Source organism: Sminthopsis crassicaudata, chromosome 4, assembly GCF_048593235.1.
Source record: "Sminthopsis crassicaudata isolate SCR6 chromosome 4, ASM4859323v1, whole genome shotgun sequence".
Taxonomy (NCBI): Eukaryota; Metazoa; Chordata; class Mammalia; order Dasyuromorphia; family Dasyuridae; genus Sminthopsis; species Sminthopsis crassicaudata.
In genome coordinates, this window is record NC_133620.1 from 27316356 (window position 1) to 27335625 (window position 19270).

Genomic DNA, 19270 nt, shown 5'->3' on the forward strand with positions numbered 1-19270 from the left:
AAAACAGACCCAGGAGAGCTAGGAAACTGTTGGAAAGAGGCTGACTAGCAGAAGCTTCCTCGGAATGAGAGCTGTTCGAAATGGGAATGGCTGTCCCCCTGCACGAGGGCTAGAGGACTGTTTGGGAGATTTTGTGCCGGGGGCTTCTCATTCAGGTTTGGGTTGGACTAGTTGACATCTGAGGTCCCTCCAACACCCAAAGTTTTATGGGACCCTGGGTCACTTTATTACTATGAATCTCAGTTTCCACATCTGTGAAATGGGAACAATAATCCCTTTCCTCATTCCCTTTGCTTGGTTGTGAGGAAGGGACTTTGTCAGCTGGAATAGCTACAGAAATATGAGCTACTGCTACTGTTTGGAATCCCTTGAAGATGACCACGGAAAGTGTCCCAGATGTTCAGCAAACACCCATGGTCTGAATGGGAGGGGACAGAAGGGGGAGCTTTCTGCTTCAAAGCCAGTGGGAAGCTGAGGGTAGTTTAAGCTCAGAGCCCTGAGGAAGTAGCTGACCTCAGCCATTTACTCCCATGCCCTTCCATTCATCCTCCAATGTTACCTACTCTATCCCCCTCCCCATTGTGTGGAAGACTTGAATTAAAGTCATGTGACCTTACACTCTACCTCCATTTCCTTCACTATAAGATGGGGATATTCATAGCACCTGCCTCCGGGCTGTTGTAGGACCAAATAAGATTATTTGTGGAGTGCTTATCACGGTGTTGGGTGTCCCTCTGTAAAATTCCTTCCCTTTCGCTCCTCCTGGGGCTTCCTCCCCCCTGGGGCTCTCAGGCTGAGGGTCGTGCTGACGAGCCGGCCAGCCTGGAGACGGGAGGACTCCCCGGCTCTGTTTTCATAACCCTGCACCCCTCGCCTGCTTCTAGGGCAGGGATGGGCACGGTACCAGTTCCTGGTGCTCTGTCATTCATTACACACAACCAGTTCTTCTGGAGAGGCCTCTCGTTTTGCAATCGGTGATCTCAGCCAGCCTAACTCGGCCTCCCCAGGGAGCTGTCCGGGGGTGGGGCTGCGCCAGGGCTTCCCGGAGCCCCAGGAGGCCGGGGCAGCTCCGGGAGGGAGAGACGGGGGCCACGGGGGCCGCTGTCCCGAGGCCCCCCGGAACGGCCTTTCCTCTGCCCCAGGCCACGGGAGGAGCTGCCTGTTCTTCTCCCGGAGGTCTGCAGCAGGGGCAGAAGCTCCCCCAGGGCAGTTCTCGGGGACTCTCCGGGCCGGCCCCGTGCCAGGGGTGGTTGGGAAGGGGCGGGCCCAGAGGCAGGAGGGAGGGGCAGGAGGAGCCGCTGACCCATGTCTTATTGTCTGAGACGGGAGGCGGGCCTCGGGGCCTCCACCTGTGAGCCCAGCCCACGGGAGTTTCTGTCTCCGAGGAGCCTGGGGAGGGTGAGCCAGGAACCCCGTCTGCCAGGACGAGAAGGACTCCGGGCATGGAGACCCCCGAGCTGCTCTTGCTGGGCCTGCTAATGACCGTGGAACCCGTCACCTGTCAGCAAGGTAGCCTCGCGCGGGGGCTGGAGGGTGGCCTGCAGAGTGGGGTGGCTGCCAGGCTCTGGTTCATGGACGGGACCCCCAGGTGAACAATTCCAATGCCCTGGAACAGATACCCCTTGTAGGAGGGGAGAACACCAGCCGAGGAGCCGGGGCACCTGGGAAGCGCTGTTCCCGTTGCTGGCTCACGCCGAGAATCTGGGCTCCTCACTCTCCCTTCCTGGGCCTCAGTTTCCCCACAGATACGTGATGGGTTAGATGAGGTGATTTTGTGTTCTTCTCCAGGGCTGACGGGATCTTGCAGGGTGCTCTGCCCAGAGAGGGCACTTAGTAGATGCTGAAAATGCATTCTCTGACCTGTCATTTCTCCCGTCCCTACCCAGCACCCTCTATGTTCTCTGAGTACCCAGCACCCTCTATGTTCTCTGAGTACCCAGCACCCTCTATGTTCTCTGAGTACCCAGCACTCTCTATGTTCTCTGAGTACCCAGCACCCTCTATGTTCTCTGAGTACCCAGCACTCTCTATGTTCTCTGAGTACCCAGCACCCTCTATGTTCTCTGAGTACCCAGCACTCTCTATGTTCTCTGAGTACCCAGCACCCTCTATGTTCTCTGAGTACCCAGCATCCTCTATGTTCTCTGAGTCTCTCTGCTCTAGGGACCCTGCCAGTGCTTCTGCTCGAATCTAAGGCTCCCCTCCCTGCCCCCTTCTCTCCTCCACGCTCCCTCCCGTCCCGGAAGCCTTTCACCTGGGGTTTATTTATTGGTAATACCCATTGCTGTGTGAATCATATGGACAGAGAAAACTCAGAATAGCAGGAGAAAAACCACAGGAGAGAAAGAAGGGGTGCACATAGCTCGCTCACACAGGGCTCTGAGGGTTTTCTTTAGGACTCTGGACTTCCCTCCCTCCCAACACCATCCCTCCGCCATTCGTTTCCAAGTCAACGACGCGGAGGAGAGGTGTCCCCTCCAGGCTGGGGGAGGTGGGTCCCTGGACCACATAATCACATCCTCAGAGCTGGATGGGGTCTCAGCTTCTGTTCAACCGATATCTGAACAGGAATATAGCCCACAAAGGGCCATTTAACCCTCGTTTAAAGAAGTCCCATGGAGGTGGGGGCCCCTTCCCCTTGTGGATAGTCCTAACTGACATTCTGGCAGCTAGCCTCAGCTTTTTGATGACTCAGTGTTCCCACCTATGAAATGGGCTTAACGGTGTTAATTAAGCATCTGAATCCAAATTTGCCTCAGAAGGTACCAGCTGAGGAGCAAGAATGGGTGACTGGCGTGTTATCTCAGTAGATGCTCATAAATGGAGGACCTGGTGAAATGGTCAGTTCTAGGACAGTCTGGGGAAGGACTCGGGAAGGAAAGGAGTGGGAACGGAGGATGTCATGTTATCCAAAGGAAACAGCATCGAGTCTTCTTGTCTTCAGGGATCCAGACACCGTTGTTTAACTTTGGGGTGGGTTGGAATCAGGGCAAAAAGAACTAGATGGAAAATTGGGAGAAAGGATAGAACCATGGTGGAATTGAGTTCAAGTAGAGCCTCAATACTTATTAGCTGTATGACTCTAGGCAAGTCATAACCTCTATTATCTTGCAATTCCCCCAAAAAAGAAAATTGGGAGACCACTGTGTACCCCAGATGGTTGGGCGATATTGGGCTCTTTCTCTGGGCCTCGGTTTCCTTCTGAGAGACGTGAGGGAGGGGATGGGACTCAGAGCCATTGTTCTCTGGGCTTTGGCATTCAGAGGCCCCGTGTCCCTGCTAGCTTGTGTGTCTTTGGAAAATGGCTCAAGGAGCCTGAGGTTTTACTTTTCTCAACTGAAAAACGAGGCTGATAGGAGGGAAATGACCTCTCTCCTAGGACTCTTAGTCCTGCTTCATGGATGGAGCCGGTGGGACTTTTGGTACAAGTCAGAGGGTACAGGGGAAGTGGGAGTAAGGGAGGAGGGCTGTGGTGGAGACTTGAGGGAGATCATGTATTATCAGAGCAGTGAAGGATCCAAGAACACGGACTAGGGAATCTCTGAGTCAGGAAATGCCTTGAGGAGGCATCCAGATACGATGGAAAGGACTCTGGCTTTGGGATCAGAGGTTGTTCAGTCATTTTTCAGTCACGTCTGACTTTTCATGACCCACTTGGGCTTTCTTGAGTGGGTTGCCATTTCCTTCTCCAGCTCACTCTATAGAAAAGGAAACCGAAGCAGACAGAGGGAAATGCTTTGTCCAGGGTCACACAGTTACTAAGTATCTGAGGCTGGATTTGATTGAGTCTTCTTGACTCCAGACTCACTGTACTTCTCTCTGGAGTCAGAGGACTTGCATTAAAATCCTATATCTTTTTTTTAAGCAGCACTTGGAAGTCACTTAACTTTCTGTAGCCTCAGTTCCTTCACCTGTAAAATGGATCACTTGGCCTGTGGGGTCCTTCTTAACTCTACCCTTATGACCTCAGAACATGGAAATTATTGCTAGGAGGGCCTGTAGAACAGGCCCAGTAAATTTCCGAGCTTTCAGGAACTTCTGAGGGAATTTTCTTTCCCTCTCTTCTTTTAGAGACAGGCTTGAGATAGCCTGTTCAAAGCGACACAGGAAGTGGATGTCAGAGGCTAGCTCAGAACTCAGTCTTTTGGTCTCTTCTGAAGTGTTCCTTCTATTTCTTTTCTCACGTTTTAAAATACTTTGTCAAAACCCGTTTATACCTGTCAAGTCATTTGATTGTCAGGACACTTGATGGGAGGGCAGAGATGATTACCTACCCTGATTTTAGAGGGGAAAAGGAAAGGGGCCCTCCCAAGATCAGAAGCAGGGCCATGGGCCGAGGCCAAAGTTCGTTCTTTTTACTAGAATGTGACAACATGCATCGTTTGGGGAGTTGACAATCCCAGCCTTTTCTTATCTACTTCTTGGACAAAGGAGGAGCAGTAAAAGATTTCTGGTGGGGGAGAAAGCCAGGAGGCTTCCAATCAGTCCAGGAGAAAAAGGACCTTAAAATCCTGACTTTTCAGTGAGGGACGCTTCCTAGCCCCATTCCACCCAGCAGGTTTCTGGCAGGAAAACAACGGAGTTGAAACAAATGTTGCTCTGGTCCAAATGCCTCTGATAACACAGTGACTTTGGCCTTGGGGATGTTCTGTGAGGATGGTTAGCCCAGAGTAACACTGCACTCATTGTCCTGTCGGCCCAGGGGTCAGGGCTGCCTCCCTCCACTCGTTTTCCCCTAAGCCCCACGATGTAAAGTGGAAAATGGAAGCAGAGCTGTAGCCCAGCAGGAAGGCTTAGGTTGGATCAGGAAAGGCTTCCAATGGGGAGGCAGGGTGTCTTTCTCCTCCCTCTCTACATAAAAAGTAACTGATTACCCAAAGAGGTCAGCCACCTGCCTGATGGGCTACACTTTTCTCACCTGAAAAATAAGGCTGAGAGGATTGTAATGACTCATCTCCTGGGGCTTAGTCCTGCTCATGGATGGAGCTGTATTTTGGTACATGTCAGAGGGTACAGGGGAAGTGGGGGGGAGTAAGGGAGGAGGGCTGTAGCGGAGACTGAGGGAGTTCATGGAATATCTGAAGGCAGGAATAGGTGAGCTGACCTCTGAGGGTCTCCTTTTCTCTTTTTCTTGTTGTACCTTCCCAAAGCGGTGTTCTTCTTGGCCCGAAAGATCAGTTTGGGGCTGGAGGGGAGATATAAGCGAGGCATAGGGAGGCAGTACTTGGCTGATAAATAGAGGACATGAAAAAAATAGAATATTGGCAAAGGGTAGAGGAAAGTGGCTTTTTTCTCTGAAGTTTTTTTTTGGGGGAGCGGGGAGCAGGGTTTAAAGTCTTTCATAGTTTGGCTGTTTTCATACCCCTCCTTCCCCTCCACATCCTCTCTGATCCAGGAACATCGGCCTCCTGGCTGTTCCTCTCACAAGCCATTCCATAGCCAGACTTCAGGCCTTCCCGCTGGCTGTGCTCCATGCCTGGAATTCTCGTCCTTATTTCTTTCTCTTGGCTCCTTCAGATTCCCACTAAAACCTTGCTTTTTAGAGAGAGCCTTTCCCAATTTTTCTGGCTTCTAATGTTTCCTTCCCTTGATTATCCTCAGTCTATTTTGTCTTGTTTATACAGAGCTATTTGGTTGTTATCTCCTCACTTAGACTAGGAGCGCCCTGAGAACAGAGACTTCTTTGTTTCCCTTGGTTCAATACCTGGCATACAGAAGGTGATTAATAAATGCTAGTTCACCTGACTGGAGTTGATAGCAGATAGTGGGGATGGGTGGAGTTATAGGAGACCTTGGTAGGGATGGAGCGGTGAAAGAAATCTTCAGAAGCCTCTCCACACACATACTGGGGTCACCCCAAAGGCCTAGAGGACACCCCTGCACTGTCTGCTCCTTCGGGCCTTTCCTTAGACTTTCCCAGGGCATGGAGCCATCAGCCTCTCTGTGGAGAAACTCCTTCCTCTGGAACAGGATTTTCCAGACAGTGTGTGCCAACACAAGAGGGTTTGGACCCAACTTGCTTCTTCCCTAAGGGGCAGGGCCAAGCCCAACTTCCAGCTGTGAAGCTTATTGGCTCAAGAGGCTCGATTTCCAGTTAGGAGTGGGGAAGGAAAACCATGGCTCAGGCTATGTCCCACTTGAAGAGAGGCTGAGGTGCTGAGATTCCCAGGCACTTATTCATCCCCTTACCCAGCGAAAATATCCCACTCACTGACCCTGAGTGCTCATTGCTCATGGAGCGCTTATCTTCCCCTAAACCTGAATTTCTTCCTTAAATCCTCCTACTTAAATGATTCCCCATCTCTGTCACTGAAGCCTCCAATCTCCTCACTGATCCCCATTTCTCTCAATGAGCCCCCATATTCCTTCCCTGAGCCCCCATTCCCCTTCACTGAGCCCCCTTCTCCTTATTGATATCCAATTGCACTCACTGAACCCTCCCAGGTCTTTGAGCCTATAATCCCTTCACCGAATTCCCATCACAACAATCGACTACTTGTCCCTCTCACTAAACCTTCCTTCTTCTCACTGATTTCTCAACTTCTTCCTGAGCTATACTCCCTCCGTTGAGCCCTCATATTCTCCCTGAGTCCCTGTTTTGGTAATTAATCCATTAAAATTAAGAAGACTATCCTGGTCTAGGAGTTGATGTCTCCATTTCTCTATCTCATGATTCTGAGACCCAACCCCACTGAATTTCAGCCTTCTCCAAGTTTCAAATGGGTCCCCCAAGAAACTAGCCCATTCCACTTTAGAAGAGCTCTAATCACTGGAACGTTCTTCCTGTTCTTCAGCTTCAGTTCACCCCTCAGTAACTTCTACTTGTTCCTAGTTCTGCCCCCTGGGCCCAAGCAGAACGAGGTTGATCCCCCTTCCACATGACCGCCCTTGGATACTTGAAGATAGCTTTCATTTGTTCTTCTTTCTTCTTCACAAAAGATCCCAATATTTGCTTCAGTTAATTTCACATGAGCATCATCTCAAGACTTTATCGTGACCATTTGTTCTCCGGATATTAAAATGTACTAACATATGACCTCAAAACAGGGTTTCCAAAGTGGTCTGACCAGGAGAGAGAACCATGGGACTATCGCCTCCTGCATCTTAGATACCTTTCTTAAGACAGCCTAACATTTCATTAGCTTTTTTGGTTGATATAATTTTTTAATGAAGCATTTGGGGTTTGGTGATGTGCCCAGGGTCACTCAGCTAGTAAGTATCTAGTGTCTGATATCAAATTTGAACTCAGGTCTTTCTGCCTCCAGGGCTGCTGCTTTATCTACTGCATCGAGCCATTCCTGACTAATGTCAAATAGATCTTCCTATGGCACAGACCTGATCGTGTTACCTTCCTCCTCAATAAACTCTCATATAGGACCCAAAATCATAAAATCCTCTGACATTCAGAATCCTGCAGAATCTGCCCCCCACCCAACCTTCTTACACCTTTCATTTCCCCTCCACTCTGTGATCTAGTGACATAGATATCCTTACCGTTCTTCAAATAAAACACTCCATTTCCTGACTTCAGGGATTTTCACTGACTGTTGACTGAAATTCTCTGACCCCCTAGCTTCATTGCCTTCCTTCAGGTCTCAACTAACATCCTACCTTCTACAGAAACTCTTTCCTAATTGGTCTTAATTCCAGTGTTTTACTTTTGTTTACTTACAAATTATTTGGGATAGAACGAATTTGTATATAGTTGTTTGTACATTGTCTCCCTCATTAGACTGTCAATTCCTTGAGAAGCTTTGTATGTACTTAATGCAGCACTTGGCAATGTTAATTATTGACTGCTGCTATATCATACTGTTAACTCATCTTCAGCTTGCAGTCCATCAAGACCCTCAGATCTTCAGATGAACTGCTCTCTAACTTTGCCTTTTTGTCATGTACTAATTTGTGAAAATTTGTTTTGAACCTAATTGTAAGATATTACATTCACCTTTTTCTTAGATTCAGCCCTTTCTTTGTTTAAGTCTGTAGAGTTCTTTGGTATACTGAAGCTTGTGGTCTCTCTTTCTCTTTCTTTCTTCCCCCTAGGTCTGGGGACTTTGGAGCCATGGATGCAGGGCTTGATCGCTGTGGCTGTGTTCCTGGCCCTTGTGGCCATAGCTTTTGCTGTTAATCACTTCTGGTGCAGGAGAATCCGTAAGTGACACCATGGGTACTTCTCTTTCGTCCCTCTCTTCGGTCTCAAGGGGCAGTGTGGTCTGGGGGAGTCAGCAGAAGCTCAATAAACTCTAGTGTCTCTCTGTTGTTGAGTGTCATGGGGCCCAGGTTCTTATTCAGGTGTGGGATTGATTTGCACACATCACTTCCTCCTCTGAGCCTCAGTTTCCTAAGTTGTAAAATGGAAATAAAACTGTCTTGGTTACCTCACAAGAGTTTGCCAGAATTTCAGGAAAGAATAGTTGAAATGTGTTTGAAAAATTGTTGTGTACAATATTATTGTTATTGGAGAGGGCCAATACTTTCATTGTTGTTGCGTCCCTCTCCATGGGATGGGCCTCTGAAGCACTCTGCCTTTCCTGCAGTGCTGCTAGTCTAATATATTCAGCCAAACAGGGGAGCAGGCGGGACAGTGAGGTCTGAGTTAGGTTGGGCCCCAAGTGGTGCAGCAGGAAGGTTTGATGGCCCAATTACTGCTTGGGAATCTGAAGAGAGGAAAGACTCTACCCTCCCTGCCCGCTCCCACTTTTTTTAATATCCTCCCTTTCCTCCTCCTTACTTTCTGCTTCTCCCTTTCCCTCTTCCTCTTTCTCACATGTTTCTTTGTCCTTTCTCTCCTTCCTCCTAAACTTCTTGACTTTCTTCCTACTTCCTTATATTCCTTCTTTTTTATTTTTCTCCTTTCTCTCCAGATATCTCTTTTCTCCTCCTCCTCCTCCTCCTCCTCCTCTTCCTCCTCCTCCTCCTCCTCCTCCTTCTTCTTCTTCTTTTTCTCCTCCTCCTCCTCCTTCTTCTTCTTCTTCTTTTTCTTCTTCTTCTTCTTCTTCTTCTTCTTCTTCTTCTTCTTCTTCTTCTTCTTCTTCTTCTTCTTTCTTCTTCTTCTTTCTTCTTCCTCTTCTTTCTTCTTCCTCTTCTTCTTCCTTCTTCCTTCTTCTTTTTCTTCTTCCTTCTTCTTCTTCTTCTTCTTCTTCTTCTTCTTCTTCTTCTTCTTCTTCTTCTTCTTCTTCTTCTTCTGTCTTCTTCTTCTTCTTCTTCTTCTTCTGTCTTCTTCTTTTTTTCTTCTTCTTCCATCTTCTTTTTCTTCTTCTTCTTCCATCTTCTTCTTCTTCTTCTTTTTCTTCTTCTTCTTCCTTCTTCTTCTTCTTTTCTTCTTCTTCTTCTTCTTCTTCTTCTTCTTCTTCTTCTTCTTCTTCTTCTTCTTCTTCTTCTTCTTCTTCTTCTTCTTCTTCTTCTTTTTATTGTTCTTCTTGTTCTTCTTGTTCTTGTTCTTCATCCTCTTTCTCCTTCTGCATTCCCCTCCTACTTATTTTCTCATCTTTTCCTCAGAAGGAAACATTTCCTTCCATGTTTAAAGCTCTGGAAATGGTTTAGTTTTGAGTAAATTCTCCCAGAAGAACCTTATCCCTCATGGTCCCAGTGAGAAGCTTGGGCTGGGAACACAATTGAGTTATAGGGGTATTTGGCAGGATCTCGGGAAACCCACCTCAGACTCTCTCAGCTCACCCATTCAATCAGATGTCAGATCTTGCCTGTGTCTACATCCATAACATTTCTGAAATTTGATTCTTTCTCTCCATTCAAACATTAACTACCTTGTTTCATGACCTCATCTCCCTGTCCTGGATTTTTGCAATAGACTCTTACTTGATCTCACTGCCTCAAGGATCTTTCATCCATTCCCATCCATCATCCACATGATTTCTTTCTTTCTTTCTTTCTTTTTTTCTGAAGCACTTGGGGCTAAGTGACTTGCCCAGGATCACACAGCTAAAGAGACTTCTTTAAATGCAGATCTGACCATGTCACTTCCCTACTCAATAAACTTCAGCATCTCCCTAGCATAAAATACAAATTCCTCCACGTGACCTTCAAAGTCCTTCCTGCTAACCTTTCTGCACTCTGCAATCTAGCCAGACCTTCCTTCTTGCTGTTCTTCACACTCACACTTTTTGGAGCCTCATCCCATCATCCAAAGTCTTCAAAAGGGCAAAGCTTTTCCCACTGTCCTTTGAGATCTTGGCTGGATGAACCCTATTCATTCTTGGTGCTGTTACTGATAATGGGAAGCTGCTTAGAGAAATCCTCTCTCTGCTACTTACTATCTCGAATAAGCCACCTGGCCTGAGTTTTCTCCTCGACAAATTGGGAAGGTTGGACTAAATGGGCTCTAAGGTTCCCTCAAGCCTGTAATTCTTCTGTTTGGTTCTCAGGACCTCATCTTTTACCCTGAAAACTCACAATGAGTATAATTTTGCAACACACACAGATGCACACACAAACATATACAGATACACACAGAGACATAGATATACTGACATGACACGCACAGATATACACATATAGATATAGAGACACACACAGGTACATATACATACACACTTTCACACACTCATACACACACACACACACACATACACATGATCATTCCCACTTTTCAATACTCTTTAGAATTCCTTTCTTCCCCATCCAATCCTCACTTTGCCTCCAGGGTGGGTTCAGCATCTGTTCTGCAAAGAGCCTCCCACAGTGGGATCCCCAGACACAATTCTAGACCCTGAAAGTTGGGACAGTATTTGCAGGCCCTGATGTGGCGGGAGTGATTTAGACTGATGTCTGCTGATCTTTGCTGGGGGGCATTCTTCTGACAGGGAGCCTGTGACCATGGTCATGTCAGTTGGAGGCAAATCAGAAGAACATTTGGCAGGAGTGGATGGAAAGTATTCCCCGATGGCTTTGAACTTCAGGTAAGTCCACCTGAGGTTCCCACTCTGAATCTGATCATTACCTTGTCGCTGACCACAGCTGCGATCCTGGTTCTGGCCCTACCCTTGACACTGATCCAGATTGTGACATGGACCTTCAGGGTCTTTGAAGAAAACATCAATGGACAGACATTTCCTGGGCAAGGCAGGGAGCAAATACTTTTTATAAAGACACATCAATCCCAGAAGACCCAGTTTTCTTTTTACAGGGACTTGGGCTCTCTAAAAGCACCTACAGAATGCCAAAGACCCGGGCCACTTTGTGGTCTCAGGAGTAGGGATGGCCATTTAATTAGGTTTTCAGATTAGAATTTGGGTCTCCCAATTCTAGCCTTGTATCTACTGTACCACCCAATTGAATCAGGGAGGAACGTGTTGAGAAGAACAGAGGCTCAGATGAAGGGATGGAGGCTGAGGGGAGAAGCATTTATTGTGAGGGAGAATGCATTTTAGTAAGGCGGTGAAACATCAGGGAGGAGATGGAAGCTCAGTGCCAGAGAGGGAGTCTTGTATGTGTGGGGATGAGAAGCTTAGTGAGAGGACATTCCCAGGGCACATGCTCAAACAAACAGACTGGACTTTAGCTTCAGAAATGAAACAGATTTGACAATATCATGCTGCTTTTACTTGTAATCTTTTTGTTTTATTATTTGTTATGATTTGGGTTTTTATTACTTATTGGTTTTGCTTTTTATTATTTATTTAGATTCTTTTTTATTTATAAATATTTTTGTAATTTATTTTATTATATGAAATTATAATTTATTTTATTATATAAAATTATTTCTTGTTTACTTTTAATTTCTTTATTATTATTTGTTTTCTATTTTCTATTTCTATTTTCTATTTCTATTTCTATTTGTATTTCTATTTCTTATCTATACCCCTACCCAATTGTATTAATAAACAAAAAAAGAAAAATCAGGAAAATAACTTTGTTTGATATCTGAGACCTGGAAGGGGGCTAGACAGAGGGAGGTAGAGGTGAGAGGAGGGATGACCCTGGCTTGAGAGTCAATAGATCGGAGACCAACTGATTTCTTCCTTTGAGACTATGTGATCTTGAGCAAATTCTTTTCCCTCTATGGGCCTCAGTTTCTCCTGCTGTCAAATGAGGGATTTGGCTGGGGCAGAATGTTTTCCAAGGTCCACTTTCAACTCTGCCATTTGGTGAGTCAGCCTGCAGTGCCAGGGTGGAGGGGCAGCAGCAATGACTGGAGGCAGTGTCCCTGGAAAGAAGGGATGTAAATAGCTTTTTGGTCTTTGTCCTTTCAGGTCCAGTGAGCACAAAAATGCCTATGAGAATGAGAACGTCATGGAAGATATCCCAGGAGTCCGCAGCACACCCATGTGACCTTCCCAGCCCATCTCCCCACCTTCCTCCTGGGCAGACTTCACCATCTCTGAAAGCTCCCAGGCTCTTCTTACAAGAGATCGCTACTTCTCCCTTCTCACGTATAGCATAGTTTTTGTGCTTCCTCTATAATCATGAGTCACCTTCCTGTAAACCATTCACGTCCTCTCACCCATCTCCTTTGTCAGGGCTCAGTTAGGGGCCAGGACCCGGGCTCAGGTGAGGACTGGGTTAGGGGTCAATCTGGAGCTGGGAATATCTGGAACTGGTCTGGGATCCTTCCAGGACTTTGGTCTCTGCAGTGCTGAGCTTTGATCAAGTGAGATTCAATTTGATCCTAATCATAATGTCCCTTCCTTTGAAATGACTTTTATTTCTGTGAAATAAAGACCTTTTGTACTTGTCATCAATGGCTTTGAGGGATATTCTTCTCTGCCTACTCTCACTTTTTTCTCCCCCCACTCACCTCCTTTTTGTTGTACATAGGCAAATCATAAGGGAATCTTGAAATATTTGATCTGGAGCCTGAGATCCAAGAGCATCTCAGAGGTCATTGCATCTATTCTCTTGACTTTTAGTAGCATCAACTAATGAGTAGAAAGATGGAGCTGATTCACCAACTCAAAAAATGATAGTCAGCTCCTAATCCTCACCAACTTCCAGTCTCCCAAAGGTGGGAGGGCTCCCTAAGGCCTCAGTCCAATATCTTGAATAGGGGTCTTCCTGTTTCTAAGATTATATCAATGGAGTAGGGTTGGGATGTTCCATTGTACTACTAACTCATACTGAAAATAGAATCCATAAAGTTCCCCTGTTCTCATCATATGCTCTTTCTAGCCTGGCTTCCCCAACTTTGCACATAGAAAGTTGATTTTTTTTTATTCCAAGTATAAAACTTTATTTTTCAATTGAATACATTTGGCCCACTGTTCTGGCTTGTATACTCTATTTTGGAATATTCTCTGGTGTCCAATACATTTATGATTTCTTTTAGCTTCCTGTCACCTAGAACTATAGCAAGTAGATCTTTTATTCTGTGAAAGATGGTGGCTTTGGGGATATAAAAGCCTGAATTGGAATTCCATGTTAGAGAGTAACTAGCTGAGGGATTCTGAGCAAGTCATTTATTCTCTGGATCTTAGTCTCCTACTTAGAAAGTAAGAGGGCTGGGCTAAATGATCTCCAAACTTCTTTCCAGTTCTAAAACCATGATCCTAAAGATGGAGGTCTAGATTTGAGGCTCTAGTAATTTAACTAGCTCCTGAATTTTTGCCTCCTTTACCCCACTATTGCCTAAGGAGGGATTTTGTTCTTCCTTCTCTTTCCTTTAGTTTTGTTTTCTTTCTTTGTCTCTGAGTGTCAACAAACCTGTATTGTTTTTTTTTTTTTTATTATAATAGTTTTTATTTACCAGTTATATGCATGGGTAATTTTACATCATTGACAATGGCCAAACCTTTTGTTCTAATTTTTCCCCTCCTTCCCCCTCTCCCATGGCAGGGTAACCAATACATGTTAAATATATTAAAGTACAAATTAAATACAATATATGTATACATGTCCAAACAGTTGAACAAACCTGTGTTTTAACACACACACACACACACACACACACACACACACACACACACACAAACTCATGTTGCTGAGTTCCCTTCACATCTGCAATGACCTCCAGAATTCCTCCTCCTCAAATCTTCAAAATTTGTTTTTGAGAATGAGATTTACTCTTCACAGGTGGATTCTCCAATTGGCAATAATCAATATCATTCAAAGAGATGTTATTCCTAGATAATTTTAAGTTCAAATTCCTAGTTAAAAACTGCTTTACCATCATTAAAGGAATCAAATCATATCACTATGAGGTAGACATCAAAGCCATATTACAAACAAGGAACTTGAGGCTCTTGGCTTTGCTTTGTCCCATAACCCTTAGGACCAGTGAGCTGAGACTTGAGAGAAGGAGCTGACCTGCTGACTAGGCTGCCTAGATTCCCCCAAACTTCCTTTGATCTTGACCTTGGAAGAGGGCTGGGGGTGGGGATGGGATGAAAAGAAAAAGAAGCCACCTTTTAGAAAAAGCCAGTCTCCCCACTCCCGCCCCACACTCCTGACTAAAAAATATCAGACATGAACAAAGGTGATTTCCCCTCATCTCTTGTTTTCAAATTTAATTTCTAATTTGCTTATCGGGAAATACACTGCCTAGTGATTTTGAACTTGCTTGATTATCACATGATCAAATGAGATAATAACGCTCAAACAATGCTTTGCTGCTATTATAATGTGAGATCTGGAAGTAAAGGATATCTCAATGTGTGGACATTGAAGGGGGGGAGAGAGCTTACTGGGGTATTTAATGAGGGCTCTGAAAGGATAGAGGGAAGGGGCCACTTTGGGAAATATACTACTGGTAAATTAGAGTTATATGGTCCTATATGGTCCTAGTCAAGTAGGCAAGGTAGAGGGTATCTTCCTTAACCTGAAAAGGCAGTGGGTTGAACTGAAGGAGAATGAGTTGTCTGGGAAGCCCAACCCCCAGATACGAGCTGGCAAGCCTGCAGGCTCAGGAGCACTTTGTTTGACACTGTCAACTGGTGGTTCTACCATTGATGACTCAGTTGTGTGACATAGGATCTGAACTCAGGTCTCCTGACCCCAGATTCAGGGCTCATTTCATATATCTCATATATTCTATGAGTGGTATAGTGGGAAAATCAGTTGGTATGGACTCTGGAACCTTGATGAAAATTGCTTCTCATCTCTGTCCAGTTTTCCTAATTTAACCGTACCACCTTGCTGTAACATTCTGTGTTCTAGATTCCTCTCAGCTCTGATATAATACTCAGTGTTCTAAGGTTCTTCCTATCTCTGATTGATGTTCTCTGTTCTCTGTTCTAAGAACTCTCCCAGCTCTGACATTCTGTGTTCTAAGTTCTAAGGTCCTTCCTAGCTTTGATCTTTTCTATCCTCTGTTCCAAGGACCCTCCCAGCTCTGATACTCTATGTACTAAATCCCTTCCTACTCTGACATTCTCTGTTCTTTGTTCCCAAGACTCTCTTTTTTTCTGACATTATTCTAGGTTTCTCACTCACCCACATTGCATTTTTTGTTCTCTATTCAGTGCTGCCATTCTGTGTAAAGTCCTTTTCACCTTGGCGATTCTGTGGTTTTACGATTAAACTGGAGAGAAAGGAGTTGGGGGGAATCCTTCTTTGGGAAAATAAGGAATGACCTTGTCCTGAGCCCCTGTAAAGGTCATATGGGCCAGAGAATACCAGGGCCAGTCTTTTAACTCCATGACCATTTTATCCACTCAGCATTTTTCCTGAAGCACCAAAGTCTAAAGCCTCAGCTGCTCAGTTACCTATAAATCTCAGGTTGTGTCTGGTGAACTAGTCCTTTTCCTCCTGCTCAGTCTCTCATGATTCTTCATTAATGATTTCCCCTGGAAGTCAACTGGATTGAGGGCTGTTTATGAGTGGAGCTGGGGAACAAAAAGCCAGCTTTGCCTCTGGCAGGGACTGGACTCCAGACTCCTCTGTTCCTGGCCCATAACCCTGCACCTCAGGCCATGAACCCTTTTTTTAATCTCTCCTGGAAATCTTCAGTGCAGACCCAGCAAATTTCAACAAACATAAGAATCAATAGAGCCCTTTGTAAAACTGGGGAAATTGGAATTGGAAGAGAAGATGGAGGGTGACTCCCAGGGATGTACTGGGTGTCTTAGCTGTCTATGTTATGATTTAGAGAGTGACCTATGAATGTCAGTTTGTGAAAGGAGGAAGGCACAAGGTTGGAAAAGAAGGAAGGAGAAGAATGACAGAGACAGACAGAGACAGGAAGATAGAGAGTGAGAGACAGAGAGACAAACATGAAAGCACAAGAAAACACCCAGGTAGACACAGACAAGCAAAGGCAGAAACATCATAGGTAGGATGGTTTTGCAGAAGGGATTCTTGCAAAAAGAGCTCTGTGCTGGGTGTAAGAAGGCCTGGGTTTCAATATCTTGCCACTTGTGTATTCTTAGGTAGCATATTTGCCATTCCCCTGTCTGAGGCTTGGTTTTCTTAGATCAGGTGTCCAAGGCACAGACATTCACTGGTTGGATGACTTTATTCTACACATCTCAGTTTTCTTACCCACAAAATGGAGATACTAATACCTGTAATCCTAATCTCATAGGACTGGGTGGAGTCTAAAATTTCTAAGAGAAAAGGTGCAATTCTTTGGGGCATGTGGGTGATCATTCAGCAAACATTTATTTAGAGCCTTCTGTATGGAAGGCCTTTAATTCTGGGCTTAAATAGATAACTCTGATATACAATATTACATGGTTAGGATATCAGAGAGAAGTGAAGTACTATGGGAAATGTGTGTGTGTGTGTGTGTGTGTGTGTGTGTGTGTGTGTGTGTGTGTGTGTGTATAGGCAGCATTGTCCAGTACCTAGAGAGGTAGTCTTGAATTGGGAAGAGCAAGGGTTCCAGTCTCACCTCTGATAAATATTGGCTATGTAGAATTCCCTCAGGAAACTCTGTATTTAATATTTATTTTCCCCAGTTTCACATAACTTTTTACATTTGTTTTTTAAAACTCTTTCTTCCTTCCCACCTCTTCCCCATTAAGAAGGTCCATAAAAAGTTATACAAAACATTTCCATAAAAGTCATGTTGTGAAAGAAAACATAGATCTCTCCCCCTCAAAAAATTTCCTAAAGACAAATTAAGTAAAAGAAAAAAGAGTGTGTTTCAATCAGATATAAACAATTCTTTCCCTGGGTATGGATAGTATTTTTCATCATAAGTCCTTCAGAGTAGTCACAGATCATTGTATTGCTGAGAACAGCAAAGCCATTCACAGGTGATCATCCGACAACATTGCTATTACTTTGTTTGAGTTATGTTTCATTTTGCTTGAATTCATGGAGGACTTTCCAGGCTTTTCTGAGAGCATCCTGCTCATCCTTTCATATAGAACAAATAATATTCCAACATAATCACTTACCACAGTTTACTCAACTATTCCCAAATTGATAGAAATCCCTTTAATTTCCAATTCTTTGCCCTGAGAAAAAAGCTGCTATAAATACTTTTGTGCATACACTTCATTTTCCATTTTTAAAAATCTCTTTTTGGATTTATTCCTAGTAGTTGGCATTGTTAGGTCAAACAATATACATGATTTTATAGCTCTTTGGGCATAGTTCATATCTTTTAGTCATTTATTTATCAATTGGGGAATGGCTCTTTTTTAAATATAAATTTTACTCAGTTTCCTATATATCTGAGAAATGAGGCTTTCAACAGAGAAACTTGCTTCAAAATTCTTTTTCCCAATTACTGTTGCTGGCTCTATTCCCCCCTATTTATTCTATTCCCTCTCCCCTTTCACCCTAACCATTCTCTCAGAAGGGTTTTGCTATTGACCACTCCCTCCTCCAAGATGCCTCTTTTCTAAAACCCTCCCCTTTCTGTATCCCCTTTCCCTCCTACTTTCCTGCAGGGTAAGATAGATTTCTATATTCATATTGAGTTTGTATTTTACTTCTTTTTGAGGCAACTCTGATGAGAGTAAGGTTTGTTCACTCTCCTTCCCTTCTCCTCTTTCCCACCAGTGTAAAAGCTTTTTCTTGCCTCATTTGGTAAGACAGGTAGTTGCCAATTGGCGAAAGGCATGTCCTTACTGGGGAATCCCCTTTCTTCACCAGGGGGGTCCCTATCCCTTGCTTAAGTATCAATGCAATAGGCTATCAGGTGTGGTTGTGACCTCTCCCTTACTGGAGGGGCTCCAAAAAGCCTGGCTGGCCATTTATTGAGGATGTCCTGGAGGGAATTCTCATACAGGTATAGATTGAATGAGATGACAGTCAGGGTCCCATCAGGTCTAATGCTCCTTGTTTTATGTTCTAGACAGGTGTTTCTCAACTTGTGCACTCTGTGGTTCTACATTCTCTCTTTCTTCCAGGTCTGACATTCTCTGTTCTAAGGTACCTCCCATCTCCGACATTCTGTGCTTTTTAAAATCTCTCCCATCCGAAACTGCTCATGGGAGGACTTCGATACTGGCCTGAGTCCTGATCATGGGTGATGAGGGATGAGACAGAACACACAAGAATGGTCAAATAGGAGTCTGTTCATTAAAAAAATCCTCAGCCTTATATACCCTAAGCTTACATAATACTTTCATAACTATAAGATCCTGTGCATGCAGAACCACATAAACAACTTGCTATTGTGTGCAGATGTTTCCTTGCCACTTTAGTATAACTGCTTCAAGGACAATGCAGGTTGTCCTGCCCCTGACTTCTCAGGAATGCTGAGACGCCCTTAGGGGGCATGGGGAGCTAAACCAGGCATGTCAGCAGGGTTCCTTTCACTGGACTTTATACCTCGCCCAGGGTTCCCCACTCTCTGTGGCCCTCTACACTTTCCCAACTCTGGGATACTCTAGGTTCTGGATTCTGAAGTCTTTCCCAAACTGTATGATAATTATGGTATACGGATAATGAGAAAGACTGGTTCATTGTTCTGTTTCATTTTCCTTGATGCCTTGGAGCCTTCTCTAATTGAAGCAGAGTTCATCTTGGTAACCCTACCAACAGTTGCACTCTCTATCTAGACATCATGGCCTCTCAGGGGCAGAAGGGCATCTGGAAGGAGTCTTGTCAAACTCTCACCCAAACAAGAATCCTCCAGCCTCTGCCTGAAGACCTGCCTGAAGATGGGCTGGGAGAATGGGGGCTCCCTACCTCTCTAGGGATCTCTCCTCATTCCACTTGGGAAGAGCTTTGATTGCTAGGAAGGTTTTCCTTACCTTAATCACAAATCTGCCTCTTTACACCATCCCTACAAGCATTCTTAGCCTCACATACTTACTGGCTATTTGACCCTGTCAAACTTTAACAAATTGTCATTCTATCTTTCTCAGACTGGGTTTCTCTGTTTCCTCATCTGTAAAATGGGGATAGCACCTATCTC

General features: G+C 44.9%; 1 protein-coding gene across 1 annotated transcript; it reads left to right on the forward strand.

Annotated features, from left to right (window-relative positions):
- The first annotated feature begins 991 nt into the window (after positions 1 to 991).
- On the forward strand, positions 992 to 12697 carry PDZK1IP1 (PDZK1 interacting protein 1). Its single transcript, XM_074266017.1, has 4 exons — positions 992 to 1509; positions 8047 to 8158; positions 10824 to 10919; positions 12213 to 12697. Exons 1-4 carry the CDS (start codon positions 1443 to 1445, stop codon positions 12289 to 12291), a joined length of 354 nt encoding a protein of 117 aa, XP_074122118.1. The 5' UTR covers positions 992 to 1442; the 3' UTR covers positions 12292 to 12697.
- The last annotated feature ends 6573 nt before the right edge of the window (positions 12698 to 19270 follow it).

Excerpts from the sequence above, each read along its gene's own strand:
- PDZK1IP1 (XM_074266017.1), top strand. The coding sequence starts at position 1,443 with ATGGAGACCCCCGAGCTGCTCTTGCTGGGCCTGCTAATGACCGTGGAA. Across the intron at positions 8,159-10,823 it reads TGGTGCAGGAGAATCCGTAA|GGAGCCTGTGACCATGGTCA; the intron begins GTGACACCATGG and ends TTCTTCTGACAG. Across the intron at positions 10,920-12,212 it reads CCGATGGCTTTGAACTTCAG|GTCCAGTGAGCACAAAAATG; the intron begins GTAAGTCCACCT and ends TTGTCCTTTCAG.